This window comes from Annulohypoxylon maeteangense, assembly GCF_022496945.1.
Source record: "Annulohypoxylon maeteangense strain CBS 123835 unplaced genomic scaffold GGS22scaffold_5, whole genome shotgun sequence".
In the NCBI taxonomy this organism is placed as follows: Eukaryota; Fungi; Ascomycota; class Sordariomycetes; order Xylariales; family Hypoxylaceae; genus Annulohypoxylon; species Annulohypoxylon maeteangense.
In genome coordinates, this window is record NW_025953252.1 from 426,271 (window position 1) to 443,374 (window position 17,104).

The 17,104-nt window shown below is 47.4% G+C and overlaps 7 protein-coding genes across 7 annotated transcripts; 4 read left to right on the top strand and 3 right to left on the bottom strand.

Moving 5' to 3' along the window:
- Positions 1–236: 236 nt before the first annotated feature.
- Positions 237–2,789, top strand: GGS22DRAFT_186642 (major facilitator superfamily transporter; the record flags this gene model as incomplete). The annotated part of the gene is made up of 16 exons (XM_047964482.1): positions 237–479; positions 536–697; positions 746–853; positions 901–971; positions 1,022–1,132; positions 1,185–1,211; positions 1,264–1,306; positions 1,365–1,407; positions 1,457–1,547; positions 1,601–1,614; positions 1,665–1,781; positions 1,838–2,243; positions 2,292–2,363; positions 2,412–2,458; positions 2,511–2,584; positions 2,640–2,789. The coding sequence occupies 16 exons, from the start codon at positions 237–239 to the stop codon at positions 2,787–2,789; spliced, it is 1,779 nt and encodes a 592-aa protein (XP_047820407.1).
- A 412-nt stretch (positions 2,790–3,201) lies between these two features.
- GGS22DRAFT_158173 (hexaprenyl pyrophosphate synthase) lies at positions 3,202–5,063 on the bottom strand. Its single transcript, XM_047960596.1, has 2 exons — positions 3,721–5,063; positions 3,202–3,657 (listed from the first exon to the last, which is right to left on the bottom strand). The coding sequence occupies exons 1-2, from the start codon at positions 4,912–4,914 to the stop codon at positions 3,496–3,498; spliced, it is 1,356 nt and encodes a 451-aa protein (XP_047820408.1). The 5' UTR covers positions 4,915–5,063; the 3' UTR covers positions 3,202–3,495.
- A 356-nt stretch (positions 5,064–5,419) lies between these two features.
- On the top strand, positions 5,420–6,306 carry GGS22DRAFT_186644 (endoplasmic reticulum-based factor for assembly of V-ATPase-domain-containing protein; the record flags this gene model as incomplete). The annotated part of the gene is made up of 2 exons (XM_047964483.1): positions 5,420–5,686; positions 5,758–6,306. The coding sequence occupies 2 exons, from the start codon at positions 5,420–5,422 to the stop codon at positions 6,304–6,306; spliced, it is 816 nt and encodes a 271-aa protein (XP_047820409.1).
- Positions 6,307–6,734: 428 nt separating this feature from the next.
- Positions 6,735–7,653, top strand: GGS22DRAFT_186645 (uncharacterized protein; the record flags this gene model as incomplete). The annotated part of the gene is made up of 3 exons (XM_047964484.1): positions 6,735–6,772; positions 6,830–6,853; positions 6,912–7,653. The coding sequence occupies 3 exons, from the start codon at positions 6,735–6,737 to the stop codon at positions 7,651–7,653; spliced, it is 804 nt and encodes a 267-aa protein (XP_047820410.1).
- Positions 7,654–10,567: 2,914 nt separating this feature from the next.
- GGS22DRAFT_198980 (DUF1793-domain-containing protein) lies at positions 10,568–13,479 on the top strand (the record flags this gene model as incomplete). The annotated part of the gene is made up of 2 exons (XM_047966212.1): positions 10,568–11,705; positions 11,835–13,479. 2 exons carry the CDS (start codon positions 10,568–10,570, stop codon positions 13,163–13,165), a joined length of 2,469 nt encoding a protein of 822 aa, XP_047820411.1. The 3' UTR covers positions 13,166–13,479.
- Positions 13,480–13,525: 46 nt separating this feature from the next.
- On the bottom strand, positions 13,526–15,126 carry GGS22DRAFT_198984 (ankyrin repeat-containing domain protein; the record flags this gene model as incomplete). Its single annotated transcript, XM_047966213.1, has 2 exons — positions 13,526–14,949; positions 15,024–15,126. 2 exons carry the CDS (start codon positions 15,124–15,126, stop codon positions 13,526–13,528), a joined length of 1,527 nt encoding a protein of 508 aa, XP_047820412.1.
- Positions 15,127–15,373: 247 nt separating this feature from the next.
- GGS22DRAFT_178737 (proline-specific peptidase) lies at positions 15,374–16,403 on the bottom strand (the record flags this gene model as incomplete). Its single annotated transcript, XM_047963595.1, has 2 exons — positions 15,374–15,626; positions 15,733–16,403. The coding sequence occupies 2 exons, from the start codon at positions 16,401–16,403 to the stop codon at positions 15,374–15,376; spliced, it is 924 nt and encodes a 307-aa protein (XP_047820413.1).
- Positions 16,404–17,104: the final 701 nt, after the last annotated feature.

Here is a 17,104-nt window from a genome sequence, read left to right on the forward strand (position 1 = left end):
ATCAATAGGTTCCAGTACAGGGAACGAGGAACAATAAAATCATGTTTTATATTTCCATGCAGACGGAAATAAATTACAATGTTCCAGTAGTCTCCTACCAGCTGGATTTTCGTATCCACCGCGAGGCATAGGTAGTTAATTACCTACATGTTCAATTAGTTAGCCTCAAGGGGAAAGTATTCGTTGTACTACCTAATTACCCCTTTTTTATGTAGGTACCTACCTAGCGACACAAGATGTCTGCTCAGCGACAAGCCACCACGCCCTCTCCCGCCAGGTCTACTACACCTTCCGATCATGGTAGCGACAGATTTCAAGGGGGAACCGAAGATAAGAAACCTATCGAAGTGATTCCTCCTACAGCGCCAGCCTTAGCAACCCAAGAGCCTAAGCGAGTGGAGGGTGCTCTGGGCGATGCAGTCTTGCGCTTTCTAAGACTTCGAAAGGGTCCAAAGAATGAGGAGTTCGATCTCGATGCCGTATGTGATAATCCAAACCCACCAGATAAGTATGAATACACACTAACATGGTTCAGATTGCTACACAACCGAGTATCTGGGATTCCGAAAATGTAGAAGAGCTCAAGGAGGCATACATCCATCCGCAATGGGAGAACTGGTCTGCTTTCGACCCGAAGTTTCGTTGGACTTGGAGGGAAGAGAGAGCAGTACGGCGCAAAGTCGACTGGAAGATCATGGTAAGTTCGCACTCAAGTTTATATGGAATGGTGATGTTGACTTGTCAGGTTTGGGTCTGTGTTATGTTTTCCGCTCTGAACATCGACCGAGGCAATATCTCCAACGCGGTTTCAGATAACATGCTCGGCGACTTGGGCCTGACGCAGGCGGATTATGTGAGTTAAACCCCAAATACGAACATTCCCAATCCTAACGGACATAGAATACCGGACAAACTATTGCTCGGGTTGGCTTCCTAGTTGCTGAACTTCCGTCACAATTAATCTCAAAGCGGTAAGTGGGTTCTCGTAGATATCTCATGTGTCAAAACTAACAATATTTAGTATTGGACCGGATCTATGGATTCCGATCCAGATCTGCCTCTTCAGTATTATCTCGGCTCTACAATTCTTCCTCAAGGGGAGAGCCTCCTTCCTAGCTACCAGGTATCTAATGTAAGTTCAGTTACATTTGATGTCTAGATGTCCTCACTCACTGGGTATTTAGTGCAACATTCCAAGGTGGCTTCATCCCGTAAGTCTCCCCCTCACAATATCAAGCAAGGCAGCTACTAATTTAACAATAGCGATACGATTCTCTACCTTAGTTACTTTTACACTGGTACAAGAGTAAGTTATTTTCCTTGTTATGACTACCAAAGTAGTACATCTATACTCACCTTCGTAGCTTCCAATTAGGCTGGCTTGGTACTGGATGTCTTCGCAATTAGGTAAGATTAATGTCCCATTCACCAGCTACTTTTCTAATTCTCTGAAAAGTCGATATCGGAGTTGGATTTAGCGCTGTAGGACTTCTATCGATGCGAGGTATCCTGGGTTATGAGGGTTGGCGATGGTTGTTCCTCATCGAGTAAGTCATAATCATCGCGAATTATCTAACGCAACTCCCACTAATGTTTTCAGGGGCGCGTTCACTTGTAAGTAAAAACCATCAAAATTCATAATTCGGAGATTAATCGCCTTATAGTTCTGGTTGGAGTATTTTCCTTTTTCCTCATGCCGCAATGCCCGGCAAAAACGAAAAGCTGGTGGAATCCCAAAGGGTACTTCACAGAAAGGGAAGAGAAGATTATTGTCAATTCAGGTAGGGAACCCTAAAAGATTGATATACTGGGAAATCATGCCTAACTTTACTTATAGTTATCCGGGATGACCCTCAAAAAGGAGGCATGTTCAATCGACAAGGTCTCTCCGTTAAGCAGATTTGGAAATGTTCCAAGGACTACGACATGTGGCCATTATATGCTCTGGGGTTATTATTTGGCTTGCCCAAATATCCGGTCAGCCAATACTTGACGATATCCTTCCGAAGACTAGGATTCAACGTCATTCATACCAACCTGCTTTCGATCCCGAATGTCATCGGTTCCAGCTTAACCATGTTACTCATAACTGCTTTGAGCGAATTGATCGATAACAGGAGCTTCGTGTCAATGGCCGAAGATGCTTGGCTGTTACCTTGTTTTGCTGCCCTCATAGCATTACCCGATCCCATAGGTCCTTGGGTGTACTTTGCTATAGCAACGGTGTTGTTATCGTTCCCATAGTAAGTATCGACTCCCGGCCAGAGGAACACCACGTTAATTCGATCTAGTACCCATCCGATTCAAGTCGCATGGACAAGTAGAAACGCGGGATCGGTTCAGAACCGTACAGTGTCGGCTGCGTATGTAAAGCTCACCCTTCTTGCCCTCTATCATACTAATCAACCTAGTATTTACAACATGTGGGTGCAAGTCAGTGGGATGATAGGAGCAAACAGTGAGTACTCCCCTGAGCTTATCGAACACACGTGCTAATCCCGGAAATCCAGTCTATCAATCCGCCGATTCACCACGATACTTCAAAGCGAACAAGGGCTTATTGGTCATCTGTGTATGGATGTGTGTAAGTGATCTCCCCTCTCTTCGAACCTCATGTGGATAATTTCTCACGTCTCCAGGTCGTACAATACCCTGGTACATACTTCTACTATCGATGGAGAAACAATTCCAAGGCGAAGAAATGGGATGCCATGACCCCAGAAGAGCAGGAGGAGTACAGGAAGACTACGACTGATGAAGGCAATAAACGGTTAGTTCTCCTCATCTAATAACCTGTGAATACCCCTCTTAATAATGCATTTCATAGCCTTGACTTCCGCTTCGCTCTTTAGACCTCGAATATAACCAATAGAATGTGTTGAGAGTAACCGGCCTCAACACGAGTATCATATATTGAAGCCATCTTCTCTTAATTATATTTCGTTAGATTTACTTAGTAACTTCAATCATACTGATGATGTATTTTTGTTCATCGCGCCGAGAATGTCTCGTAAGTGGTATCACGGCACAGCGGTGCTGGGTCTCCCCTCCCGTTTGCAGGGGCTGCAGGGGGTAGCCTGTTAAGATCGATGGAATCGTTGGTAGTACCTCTTCCTCGGGACCAATTAGCTTCGGGTACCAACATACTGGACTGTGGGACTCTTGTGATCGCCAAAGGAAACCCCACAGGGAATCGGATTGGTGGTAATCACTAAACGGGCTGACGGAGAAGTCTTCTTGTAAAATAGCGACGGAGACACAATAGGGACAACGCGACTCTAGAAGAGCTAACTTCTATTATTGCTCATTAATTGAGTTTGGTGGTTCTGTCTATGTAGGTATGCTGTTCGTAATTGTACATTTTGATACAACTGGGCAGGGTCGTCGTCTGCGGATGTCTCGTTACCTTGCACACACGTGGAACGAGTATCCTGAGCGCAATCATCTAACGCTTTCGCATGCATTTTCGGATGGTAATACAAGTCTAAAAAAGTACTACTTCTGACGTTTCAGCGTATTTATCGCCATTTCTATTAGGCCGTCCTTTGCTTCGCTAGCCGGGAATGCGCCGAGAGCCGCGATGGCTTTTTGCGAGTACTCTTCTGCTAGAGCTCTCGTCTGTTCGATGCCATCGCTCTGGTAAACTAGATCGCGTGCCTGTGAACAAGGTTAGTAAGTAATTGGCGTTGCGTTACCAATAGGGATGGTTGTAGGTCATACTTTTTGCACATCGCCTTCTTGTTCGAATTTCCTCCCCACTAATGTTCCTAACTCCGGTGTCGTCTTCCACGCAAACAGTAAAGGTGCAGTCGCAAGACCTAATTGTAGATCTGCGCCGGCTGGCTTTCCTAAATCTTTCCCAGATTTAGTATAATCTAACATATCATCCACTAATTGAAATGCTAAGCCTAAATTCCGGCCATAAGAGTAGGCGGCGTCGACTGTGTTGATATCTGCCCTGCCAAGAAGCGCTGCTGCCCGGCATGACTTAGATATCAAGCTGGCTGTCTTGAGATAAGTCTTTTGTAGATAGTAGGTAAATATGTCTTCCGACCACTGTGGCTTTTTTTCGTCCCGCGCAGTATTTTTCAACTGCATGAATTCGCCCTCGACTAGGTTCGCTATAACTGTCGCTAAAAGTTCAACAACCTCCGCATTCCGCAGTCGCGCTAGAGCGACCGATGCTCGGCCAAGAAGGAAGTCACCGGCTAGAACAGCCATCTTGTTGCCGAACTCATAATTCGCAGATGGCGATCCTCGTCGCGAGACTGAATGGTCTATCACATCATCGTGGAGAAGTGAAGCTGTATGGATGAGCTCCGTGATCTCGGCTAGGCGGCGCTGAGATGGGAGAACGTCATTTTCGGTAGACTCGGGCTGCGAGGAGTAATCGGCGTGAGGAAATGAAGGATTTACGTCTGAGAGGACGCTGAGAGGAGAGATTGAAGAGTCTATAGTGGCCATGGTCTGCGACGGCGGCAACTCCGGAGCTTTAGGACATAACGAAGTGGCTCTAGACATCAGTAGAACTATTAATGGCCGAACATGTTTTCCCTCGGCTTGTGTATAATATTTTGCGACTCGATCTAAAGAAGGATGTCCCGATCCAAGAAGTTGTCGAATATTTCCAGTCAAATGTTTCATCTCTTTGGCGACGATTCGTAGAGGGTCAATAGGTAGTTCGGACTTAGTGGCTCGAGTAACGGCGTTAGTGACCATATTGGAAGCAACAGAAACCGCGGCCGCCCATGCTGAAGATCTTTTGGGAGTATTATGGTATAACGATTTTAAAACACGTATCCTAAGATCTAAAGACGTTGCTCTCTGACAATCCGAACAGGGCGAAAAAACCGAAGGTCGACCGGCGGCTGCGCGGGCTTTTAAGAGCACAGAGGCTCCTGTCCGGAGCTGCATGGCGTCCGGATTTTCTGGCCTAGAGGGTACTCTAGAGGCCCAATTGATTTAATTGTGTCGTAAAGTAGGTGGTCGAATCATCGGGGTAACGATATCGTGGGATTGGGAGCTTGAAATTGGAATGCGATCGTTTGGGCGCTGACACAGACACGGACGATGATGATGATTTACAATTAAAAATTTAGTGCTTTAACGTTGGTGGGACGTTGAATTGATGGACCGATGGAGGGCGTGTGTGGCGTAAGTCCATGCTATCATGTGGCTTGGCCAACTTGGTCTGCTTGGTGTCGGTGTTATAGATGCCGACTAGTACCTAGATACATGCACCTTAATGGATCTTGAAGACAGTGCGATCGATAACGGCGAGATCCACTTAAGCTTTACGCTGTACTTTGTGAATTCAATGTCGCTGCTTTCCAGTTGACTTCCACATCATTCTGCTTCTTCTTCATTCATAGACATCGGATCATGCTCAACACCATAACCGGATATGGTACTTCTCACAATGACCCCCTCCATCGTGGAGGCTTTAAACAAATTGGATAATATGAACCTTGATGTTATACCCCTAGACAGCGAAAACAATTCGAATTCGAAAGAACCATCATTGAAGGATCCGAAGCTTGGAAACCCCATTGGTCATGGTCAGATTATCGACATATGGAAATACCTCAACAATACTCAGAATGGGAAAGGTAATGCGACAAGATTGGAGGAACTTCTCCGCGGTGCGACGGTCTACGTTCCTGCCCCGCCCCCAAAATCAGAGCCGGTTCGTCGTCTATTCTATTTGGGTACTTAGTATGTATGATATGAGTTAACGACTAACGGAAGCATTCATAGACCGACGAATACAAAGCTTTAATGGCCCGATTGCGTTACGAGGAAGAGGAAAGGTCATACGAGCGCATGCTGAAGAAGGGTCCTCCCAGAGAATCGTTCGCACGAAGATTTCCAGATGCCCCGATGGCACATTCTTTCGCCGAAGTTAATCGACCTACCAAACCCTCAGATATAGGAGACGATATCGAACATGGAGATATCCAGAAGCAAATAACTCTGGTCATCAACTTTCTACTTAGCATCTTTGGTGCCGGTGCAGCGCTCTGGATAGCCGCCAGGTGGTGGAGTATCCCGGCGCGACTATTCCTAAGTCTAGGAGGTAGTATCGTTGTTGCTATCGCAGAAGTTGCTGTCTATTCCGCTTATACGTGGAGAATGGCAGAGGGTGAGAAGACCCTAAATAGGAAGAAAGAGGTTAAAGAAATCGTTCAGACTTGGGTTATTGGAGAAGATGAGAACGATAAAAAGAAGGATTACGATGAGCCTTTGATGTTAGACGAAACGGACCCTGCGACGAATCTTCGAAGAAGGATCAAAGGTCCTGCATAACCAAATACTAATCCAAAGGTTAAACAATCTACCAATCGACAACATTTATTTTCATCACTCTGGCGTTGCATAGGTAATTATAATGATACTAGGTAATAAGTAACACCTATTATTTCGGATGAACAGCTGCCAATTCATGCTTGCCAGCTGGTCGACAGCTGGCCCCTGCGCAACCTTACCATAACCAGATACGCCCCCACATTCGCGTCATACGCTAATACAGCGACGCGTCTAAGGAATTTCGACCAATTTACGCGTCTCTCCCTTCTACTTAATCCACTCCTGAGCTTCAATGCTTCTGAAGCATTGGCAGGTGGAATCAATTTAATTATGGGTATCCTTAATCCAATCGTTCATTCCTCCATTTCTTCATTACCATTCCATTTAAAATTTTGACGTCGACATTTTATATACATTAAATAACTACAATGGACTCATCTAACCCAGACGATCAGAGTGAGCCAAGGTAAGCACCGTTACAACCAATTATACGTGTCACAGAGATATACTAATAACACAACAGGCTCAAAGGAAAACACAATAAGACGTTAGTATCTTTGTATTCTTTGCATTTATGCGACTCGAATTTCAACTGACTATTGTAGGCGACCTCTACGAACCTACAGCAAACGTGCTTTGCCGACTGATACATCAGAACCTGTATCGAAGAAGCGACGCATTGAGGAAACAAGTATAGGTCCGGAGCGAACAGATGAGGCGACGGAACCACCTCACCAATCCGAAATCGCCTGCCCTTCGCCGACTCTACCTCCATCCAAACCTAAGAAAGGGTCAATCATGAGCTACTTCAAAGTTATGCAACCCATGCCAAGTAGCTCAGCCATATCGTCAGAACCAACTTCTGGGCCTACCGAACCCGCTAGTACACCTCCGTCATCCCCCCCAATGTTTGACTTAAATCGAAAGAAACGACGAAGGCTCACTACACGTATAATATCTCGAGCCACGTCTAATGATCCGAACCAGGAGGATATAGTCGAAGGAGAAGACCAAAGGTCAGATGATATAGGTGACGGATCTGTAGCATCAGCAAGCCCAGCAGATGCATTATCCGACGCCAGTTCGAATACTCTCGACCGCCCGACCGCGAAACGGAAAAAGCAATTTGGTGTTAGAAAACATAGAAGGAATAAGGAAGATCAAAAACCAAGTGCAGTTCAAACGACACTAAGTCTATCGCTCTCGGAGAAGGGGTTCACGGAGTGCAAGGAATGCAATATGCTATATAATCCGCTACACAAGCAGGATGCGAAATGTCACGCTAGTCGTCATGCAGCGATGCTTAAGGCGAAGTCGAGTACTCCTGACAATCAAATATCGGACTAAACCAGCATAAGGACAACATGCCGTTTAGTGATAAGCGATCCTCCTAGATCTAAACCAATTGCTAGGGAAATATTTCGCGCCTGTCTCACCGTCTTCGTGTAGCTACGCGTATCCCTCGGAACTATCTTCCAGAAAGTACCTAAGCCAAGCGTTCAACTGAATGACGATATACTAGTCCTCTAGTATATAGAATAGCCCTATATGAATTTCCTGTGGGGGTGCCATGCAACCCTACGATAGAAGTCGGCATGGCGGATTTCGAAAAGTTCAGCCGCAACACGATTAATTTACATTAGGCGAATTCTGACAAGTCGTTGACGAGATTCCCCTGACCGACCCCCTGATCTCAATATGCCGGCAAAGCTTGGCATAGATTGTGTCAGCAATTTTCGTCGGCATTCCTCTTTTTCCCGGCCGCCGAACCAGTATAGCGTCATTTATAATAAATGACAATGCGTACCGTTGCTTGGAAATCGCGTCGCAACCCTCCCCACATTCAATCAAGCATGTCAGGCATCCCGGATATTGTGGTGTCCTCGCGATGGGCGGAAAACAGGCGAATTCGCCTCCCAACTCGCCTATCATTCGATCAGTCGATCACACAAAAGCCGCGTATCTAAACAATCGTACACAAGGGCGAGTGATTTCGTATAGATTTTCGGTTCTCTACCCGAAAAGACGATATCGCTATGATCCTGGATTTATGTTCCTTCAGATTGCTAAGTTTATGGTAACGCATGAATAGGTTTGATTAACGTGATCTGCGTATCCTATACCAATTGGTCCGATTGTCAAATCCTCACCAAAGAAAAAAACAGTTCGATTAGTGGAGAGACCACAAGAGGCCAAGGCTGCGTTGCGCAACTACTAAGAGCACAAACAATAGCATACTTTCAACTCTGTTCGACGTCTCGTCCCCGCCATGCTACAGGCTGCTTTCTTGTGAACTGAATCCCGGCAGAAAACGGGTAGAAACAAGAGATCATCATAGATAACATACGTCTATCGCGGCAATTTACACGATGTTTATTAGGCATCGTATATTGATGGAAGATCGGGACGGCCCTAGATATCCCGCTTAGCGATATGGTACGGACCATAGCGAAGGAAGCCATCTTAATACACGCGCTACCCTTAAGCACGTCTTAGAAACACCGCGCTTACCACGCATTTATCTTGTGTAACTCTGGCGTGAGTTGTGTTTGTGACTCATGCAAACATCGTCAGCATGTCATTACAGACAACAGGTACCTTACCAATTTACAGGATAACTGTGCCTAAGACGAGTAATATCATAGCAAAGCAGTAATCCGATACTTCGATCTACTAGTAGGTCTACATACGGGTATTTACCACCTACGATAGACTTAAAATAACGGAGATAGCTAGTATATTAAGTCAATATAGATACACATACCACACAATGTTTCTCTACACGACTAAGTGCTTTACAATAATAATCTAATATTAAGCGATTATGAATATATTCTGTATTGTTTGTAAGATTGTGAAATCGCGGGGTTAGCAACTTTCATTCAGTAATGGGTGGGGTGTCGCGGCCCGGTCTCCTGGAGTATGTTGCTCCGATTCAAGCTCCAAGATTAAGTCTTGAGTCTTGTACAATGCAGTGCAACTCCATCACCAACATCTCCAGCCAAGACATAATATACAACATTGTCACGGCACTGTCACCCAGAAGGCATATAATATGTAGGACCGTAACCTTCAATACCAGGCACACAATGTACGAAGGTGCAGCTAATTCATGTACTATGCAGGTGCTGAATTTAACCACTAGTATCCCCCCAATCTGCCGATCCTAGTCAGGGGGGTTCAATTCTTGGGGTCTCTCATTTTCTTCGGACCAGACTATGAATTGAGAGCACTTATATCTATAAATATAAATTACCCAGATACGTGAATATAACCCGGAATATGGACACTGGTATAAAGCAATCAATAAGTTGTATGTACCTTAGTACACTCGTGGTCCAGAACGCTCCTGCGAAGTGGAGCTAATAGATGATTACCGAAAAGGGTAATTTAAACCTCTATTGGCCAATCACGTACAAGAAGACTAAAGAAGACTAAACCTTCCGCCCGCAGTCTAGTAACGGTAGTTGCATACGAAGAGGGTTGCCTTTTTCAATCCCGTGTATCTGGGCCTCAAGTGACAAATAAGTGTTCATTTGTTTGCCCAGAAGATGTAGATTGTAAGTAAATACAATTTAACGTCACTTGATACACACAACTTGAGACTATACACCAAGTACAACGTACCAAGTACCTACTTAAGTACACATCCACCTCTACATCTACGTACCTACCTATCATACATGCAAAACTCATAATACACGACATATGTAAGATACTAGGAGGTACGTAAACAACCTTACATATATGCATATCATATCTGACCTTTATGATTGGGCATTCTTTGTTGAATCCTGCAGGGTTACCATCATCTATCTACTTACTAGGTATTCATCTACTAAGACGCTCTCGGGATTATACTAAATCGTCTTTGATGATACAATATTAGGTAGCTACCTTCAATTTGCCGTTCCGCCATACATTAAATCAGTTCATTCATTCAGCGCCGAGCCGTCCATTATCATAGAATCCTAAATCCCATCCTCGGTTCCACTAAATCGCATAGGCTTCCTATCATCGGTGAACTACTACCTACCTAGTCTACCCTTAAGCTTCCCCCACTCAGCTTATGAACATACCATATACACTGGTATACCCGCCACCTTGAATGAGGAGGTGAGTGTCACCAAAGGCTCATGAAGTCATATATATGTCATGTCGTACCTCATGATTCAGATCCAGAGTCCGTCAATCAATCAGCACCCCTCAATCAGATACACCTAACTCTTCCGTGTACTAAGATATACAATACGGGAGAGTCATGTGTAATCTCGGCAAGTTGGTAGCCGGCGCCTCTTTGGTCCTTACTACCATCTTGCCCAACGTTGTGGCTCAAGCCCCTCCATTCACCAATTTCACTGTCTATCCAGATAACGTCGAAGCCTCGTATGTACCCAAATACTATCCCCTCAGACCCCCAGCCATTCCTCTGGCCGTTAGGAGTCCGTACACAAGTGTTTGGTCTTCCACCGTCGGACATGGGACACTTAATAGCCAGATGCCCATATTTTGGTTCGGTCAGGGGCTAGGATGGGAAGGAATCGTTGTTGTTGATGGCAATTCCTTTGAGTACATGGGTAGCGTAATCAACGACTTTCCAGAGCTATCATATTTCAACACTACTGTACCCCTAGAGGTTAGATTCGATTCACAGTTTTCGAATTTCACATTTCTTGCCGGCCCAGTAATCATCACCACAAGCTTCTTCTCGCCCGTGATACCCAAGGATATCTGCCGAAGCTCTATTCCGCTCAGCTATTTGACGACCACGGTCCAGTCGAGCGATGGAAAGCCTCACCATGTACAGTTCTACTCCGATGTCAATGCCCAGTGGATCGGCCTAGGCAACGAATATGACATCATAAAGGAATTCCATACTGGTCCGGTAAATGGGAATGGGACGGGTAATACCACTGACACGCCAACTAGTTGGATATTACGCCCAAGATACCCTTCACTCTTTGCGGAGGCTAATCAAATTCCAAGATGGGGGAATTTTTCGTTTACCACAAGTCCAGTGGGAGCTTCCAATTTTACGTACCAGAGTGGCTCTGCAACGAGCGTTCGATTTGGGTTCGTGAACAACCGTCGGCTCAATAACGATGCCGGTTCAGTTACGCGGGGCTTTGGAAATCAAGAACCTGTTTATGCTTTTGCGCATGATATGGGCGATGTCCTCGAGACCTCTGTTCGCTACACGATCGGCTCAATTCAGTCACCCTCCGTGAGATACCTTCACAAAGGAGGGTTGTCAAATTTGGCGCCATGGTGGGAAAAGTGTTACGGCGGGATGCATGATATGATCAGTTTCCATTGGAACGACTTTAACACAGCCGCTGCACTTGGACGCGAGTTTGAGACAAAGCTCAGAAGAGATATTAATATCTTTTATAGAGGAAGTGAACCTCCTATCTACGGAAATAGTAGCACATCGTCTGCATTCAAAAACAATGCAACATACAGAACATCAAATGTTCTAAATGGGACCGATCAATACGGCCAACAATACGAATTCAACCCTGACGCAGCGTACGGATACCTCGAACCTGGCAACGGAACCGGACTCGCTGTCCCATTCATCTCAGAGGCGGAATCATACTACGCAATTGTAGCATTATCAGCGCGACAAGTAATGGGAGCCTACGTATTCGCAGTTCCTCCCTCCGTGCCCAACAGCTCAGATTCCTCCATAGAACCTCTAATGTTCCAAAAAGAAATCTCCAGCAACGGCAACATAAACACCGTCGACGTCCTCTACCCCGCCTCCCCCTTCTTCCTCTACGCCAATCCAACCCTGCTCAAATACATAATGCAACCGCTCCTCGAGCTCCAAGAAGGCGACTTCTACCCCAACACTTACTCCACCCACGACATCGGCGCACACTTCCCGCTCGCAACCGGCCACGTCGAAGGCACAGACGAATACATGCCTGTAGAGAACAGCGGGAACTTCATCCTCATGGCCTACGCGTACTACAAATTCACCGGCGACGCGCGCTGGCTCACCGCGCACTACGAGCTGCTCTCGCAGTTCGCGCAGTACCTAATCGACTTCTCGCTCGTGCCCTCCGCACAACTCAGCACAGACGACTTCGCCGGCGAGCTCGCGAACCAAACCAACCTCGCCATCAAAGGCATCGTCGGGCTGCAAGCGATGTCCGCCATCGCACGGATAGTCGGGAACGACGCCGACGCATCGTCCTTCGCCAGCACCGCAGCAGACTACTACGACCAATGGGAAGACCTCGCCATCGACCCATCAGGGCGACACACGCTCCTCGCGTACCAATGGCGGTCGAGCTGGGGGCTGTTATACAACGTGTATTTCGACAAGCTCCTCAACATGGGCCTGATCCGCCCGCGCGTGTACGACATGCAGAGTCGATGGTACGCGACAGTCTCCCAGGTCTTCGGCGTGCCGCTGGACAACCGCCACCACTACACGAAAAGCGACTGGGAGATCTGGACCGCGGCGACGTGTTCGCGGAGCACGCGGCGCTTGTTCGTCAATGCCGTCGCGTACTGGCTTAATGCCACGACGACCAATCTGCCGTTCTCCGATCTGTATGAGACGGTGGGCACGGGCGATTATCCGTTGTTGATTGATCATTTTAGCGCGAGGCCGGTTGTGGGTGGTCACTTTGCCCTGTTGGCGTTGGGGAAGACGGGGCAGATGGCGGGGGCCACGGGGGGAGATACGACGGGGAGTTTGTTTGAGAAGAATGGCACGGATCCGTTGCCCCATCCGGATACGCCCTCGGTGCCCCCGTCGTATGCGGGACCGGTGTTTAAGCCAAGGGCAGTGCGGAAGCAGGCTGTGAAGCCGGATGTTTCGTGGCTTGAGAAGAAGGGTCGTTGATGGTTTGACGTTATCGAGGTGATTTGTGGTAAGCGACGGTATGCGAAAGTGGTACGGACATTTTTGGTCTCGCGATCTTGCTTTCTTTAGTTTTTTCACAGGTTGTCTTTTCCTACTTTTTCGCGTTGAGTTATGTTCATGGACATGATCGCATTTACATGCATGTAATGAGATATAAACGGCGTTTGTAGAGTCGCTAGACTACCTAGCTTTAGGGATGTCTTAGGTGCTGATCCTACTGGGTAGCTACCATGAATGCCATATAAGTCTTTCATTTTTCATGATAGTGTGTCCAGCTCACTCTTCTGTTCTACGGCTTCCATGGTACACGCATGATTAAAAGATATCAGTACCTACCTATTAGTCATACCATTCATCTACCGCATCCAGCCAAATGCTTTCTCTTTCTGCAGCGCGATGTAGAAGGTAGTATTGGCGTTGGTATGACTCTGTAGACTCGGCGCAACGACGTAGGATCGCGCCTCTTTCTACACCTTCTCGGACGAGTACATCTATCATGGATTCTAATTTGTACAATTGTGCCACGGCCATAGCCCAATTTCCGGTTTCTGGAGTGTCCAACCTTGCGCCGTATTCACGTAGGAGGCGGAACATAGCCATGTTTTCGTTAGAGACAGCAAAGACAATAGGTGGAGGGTAGCCCTCGTCAACCTTCGCCCCGGCCTCAAGAAGCATTCTAGTCATGGTAACCCTTGACAGTCGCGCCGCATACATAAGCGGGGTATTGTGAGATGGAAAATTGTTCGGGTCTGCTCTATGATCGAGAAGCACTTTAACAACATCTACATTCCCGCTCCTAATGGCTACTAGTAGTAGTTCGTGCATGTGATAATCGTTTTCCAACTCGTTAATTAGGTCCTCTTGGTTAGACCATGGGGCTTGACTTAGGAGATACTGCATCATATCTGCGTGGCCACTGTTTGCTTTTCTATGAAGCTGGCATAATAGATCCATACGATTATCGGAATGGATTAGGTGACTCTTGGGAAATATAGAAATAGCGCGCTCGTAGTTTTCCGGATGTCGCGTGCTGATTATTGCTTCCTTAACCCAGTCGTATTTCCGGGGCCAGCGGCCGTCTTCGCGCTCTTCTGCGGTCGGATCGATGGGCTTGATGTCGAGTGCGAAGTCGAAAGCGTCTTTATAGCCAAGAACTGCAGCCCAGTGAAGAGTGTGTTTCTGGATAGCGGAATTTAGATTGCAGTTCGGATTAGATGACATGAGAAGGCGTAACATAGATACATCACCCTTGAAGGTGGCTGCTTCAAAGGCTGTACCGAAGACGTCACCGGAGACATCTTTGGTTACTTTCCCAGTGGAGAATTGATAGCCCTGTGAGATGAGTTTCTCAATATATGGTCGACAACCAAGGTACACGGCTGCAACACAAACGTCCGCCTTTAGCTCTTCGTCTGAGCATTTGAGACGGCGTAGCGACTCTGGGCAAAGGAACTCAGGGTTCGTGAAACAGGCTTCGTCCCCATTACTGAGCGTAAGAAAGCACAGAGATTTGAGACGAGAATGAATACTAGCCTGCTCCATGTCGCCAATCTCCTTCGAGATAGTCACGGCAGCATGTCGAATGCGACCAAGGGCTGAGTAGGGCTCTTTTTCAATCCATGCTTGGTAAGCCCAATACTCAATGATAAAGGCGCGCCAATTGTCGAACCTACACGTCAATGGTTTCCAAGGAAAATCCATCAAATGGATGTCGATAAGACGGAGGCGAAAGATGGCATTGTCAACGAAGTGTCTAAATTGACCTGTGAGCGGTGAGTAAGTACGTACCTAGTACTTAGTAGGCAGAGGTGTAAAGTTAGCATGTTTATGAACTCACAGTTGACGAGACGTAGTCGCATAAATCGGTTAAATTTGCGAGAATATGCTAAGTTCTCAAATATGAGCTCGATGAGTTCCGGAGCGAAGTCAAATAGATGCATGATGATCAAGTGTTAGGGATATAGTAAAGGTAGATGGGCAGGCAATCGGTCAATGGAAGCTCATTAAACCGCATCGAATGTTCGTAGTAACGAGTGGATACGTACTAGAGCATATCAAGAAATCCTTGCCATGTAAATCATTCGCTGAGACTGGTATTGAGTACCTACCTAACCTACCAGGTAGTATCTTACTAACAGCACCTAACTAAGATAGTAAGATGGAAGTTGGTGGCGAGCCATCGACCTATTAATACAACAAAAAGTCTCCAACAAGCTGCATGAATCGTTCCCGATCTTCCCACATAGACGTATGACTTGAATTTTCAAGCGTCACCCATTTGACCTTATTGATCGTCTTAAAAAAAGGTTCAACCACAAAGTCCATAACCTCGTCGTATCTCCCATTCAAAAGCAATGTCTCGGCCTCAATGTTATGCGCATCTTTCCAACCCTCCCAATCCTTGAGCGAGCCGACGGTGTCGAATTCGGAGTGTCCTTGCCTGTACAAAGCCATGTAAGTAATCAAGCAGCACAAGAAACATGACAGCCGGGGGCAGGCAAGCAACTCAAAAGTACCTAGAAAACAGACAAGGAAGTCAAACTCACATAGTCCCATACGCCGTCGAATCATCGCGAATATTCTTAAAAGTCCTCTGAATCGGCTCGGGCAGGGGATCCAAGCGACACACAAACCGCCTCATAAACACCGCCGCCGCGTCCTTAAACTCCGGACTCTCATGATCGCCCTTCGCATCGCACTCCTTAAGCGCGCGGCCCACATCCTCCGGCAGTTCCGCAAGCCGTATCTTGCACGCCTGCTTATACAGCGGCATGCTCGCCGGCGCACCACTCAGCACCAGCCTCCTCAGCCCGCGCGGTCTGCGCGCCGCATACGCGCTGCCGAGCATGCCGCCCCAGCTCTGGCCCAAGACATGGAACCCGGAATCCCTAAGCGAGAGATGGTCGACGAGCTCGTCGAGCTGCTTGACGAACAGGTCGAAGGTCCAGAAGGATTCGTCGCCGGCTTTTTCGCGCAGATGCGTGGACCGCCCGCAGCCGATTTGGTCGTACAGGATGAGCGGGATGCCCCGCGATTCCGTCAGGTCGAAGAGTGCCTCGAGGTAATCGTGTCCGGACCCGGGGCCGCCGTGCAGGGCGATGAGGGGCGGTGTGGACGGTGATAGGGTGCCGACGATCTTGTACCATGTCTTGCACGGCTTCCCCGCGCCCGGGGCGTCGAAGGGGAGCTCGGACTCTGAGGTGGGGGGTGGTGGCATCCTGAGCTTGTTTTTTTTTCTTGGTTTTCTCGTAGGGCTGAGGTAGGCGGTGAGGGAGAAGGGGTTGGTTGGCGTGGTTGTGGTTAGATTGGATTGAACCTGGAAATATGGTGTAAGAATATAGCTCGCGGAAGCTTGGGAGGAAAAGACGTAGTTATCACGTGGAGAAGCAAGGTAGGTAAGACAGTGGCTGGAAGAGCCGGAGATAGGCATGACATCCTTGCAGTCAAGGCCAGTACCTTTGTCGGTAATTCGACCTATCATGCTCATGATAAATTGTGACTGTTGGAACGGAAATGCGACTCTCCGAGCCAGAGCCTTGAGTGTTATCCAGTCGGCGAGTGGCATTTGCGGACCCGCATGTGGGAAAGCGAGACATAGCACATCGCAGACCGAGCCCGGCTCTTGGTTAGATTGGTCACATAACGATTCCCAGAACCGTTACCCGTTTCGACCCTCCGCTATCCGGTTTGTATATTGTCATTGGTTTACTCAGGTACATCCGTGTGTCGCATTGGGGGCTATGCATGTGAGGTAATAAGATATTCCCCGCTCTTCCTAGGGATGATGCAGAGTCGCGCCGTAGGGCTTGGTCGGTCAGGGGTATCCGTAGGGCATTCGTCCCGTATTACATATCACCGCCGACTCATCAGGTAACACAGAGCTGCAGCCAACCACACTCGAGATCAGTCTATCTGCAT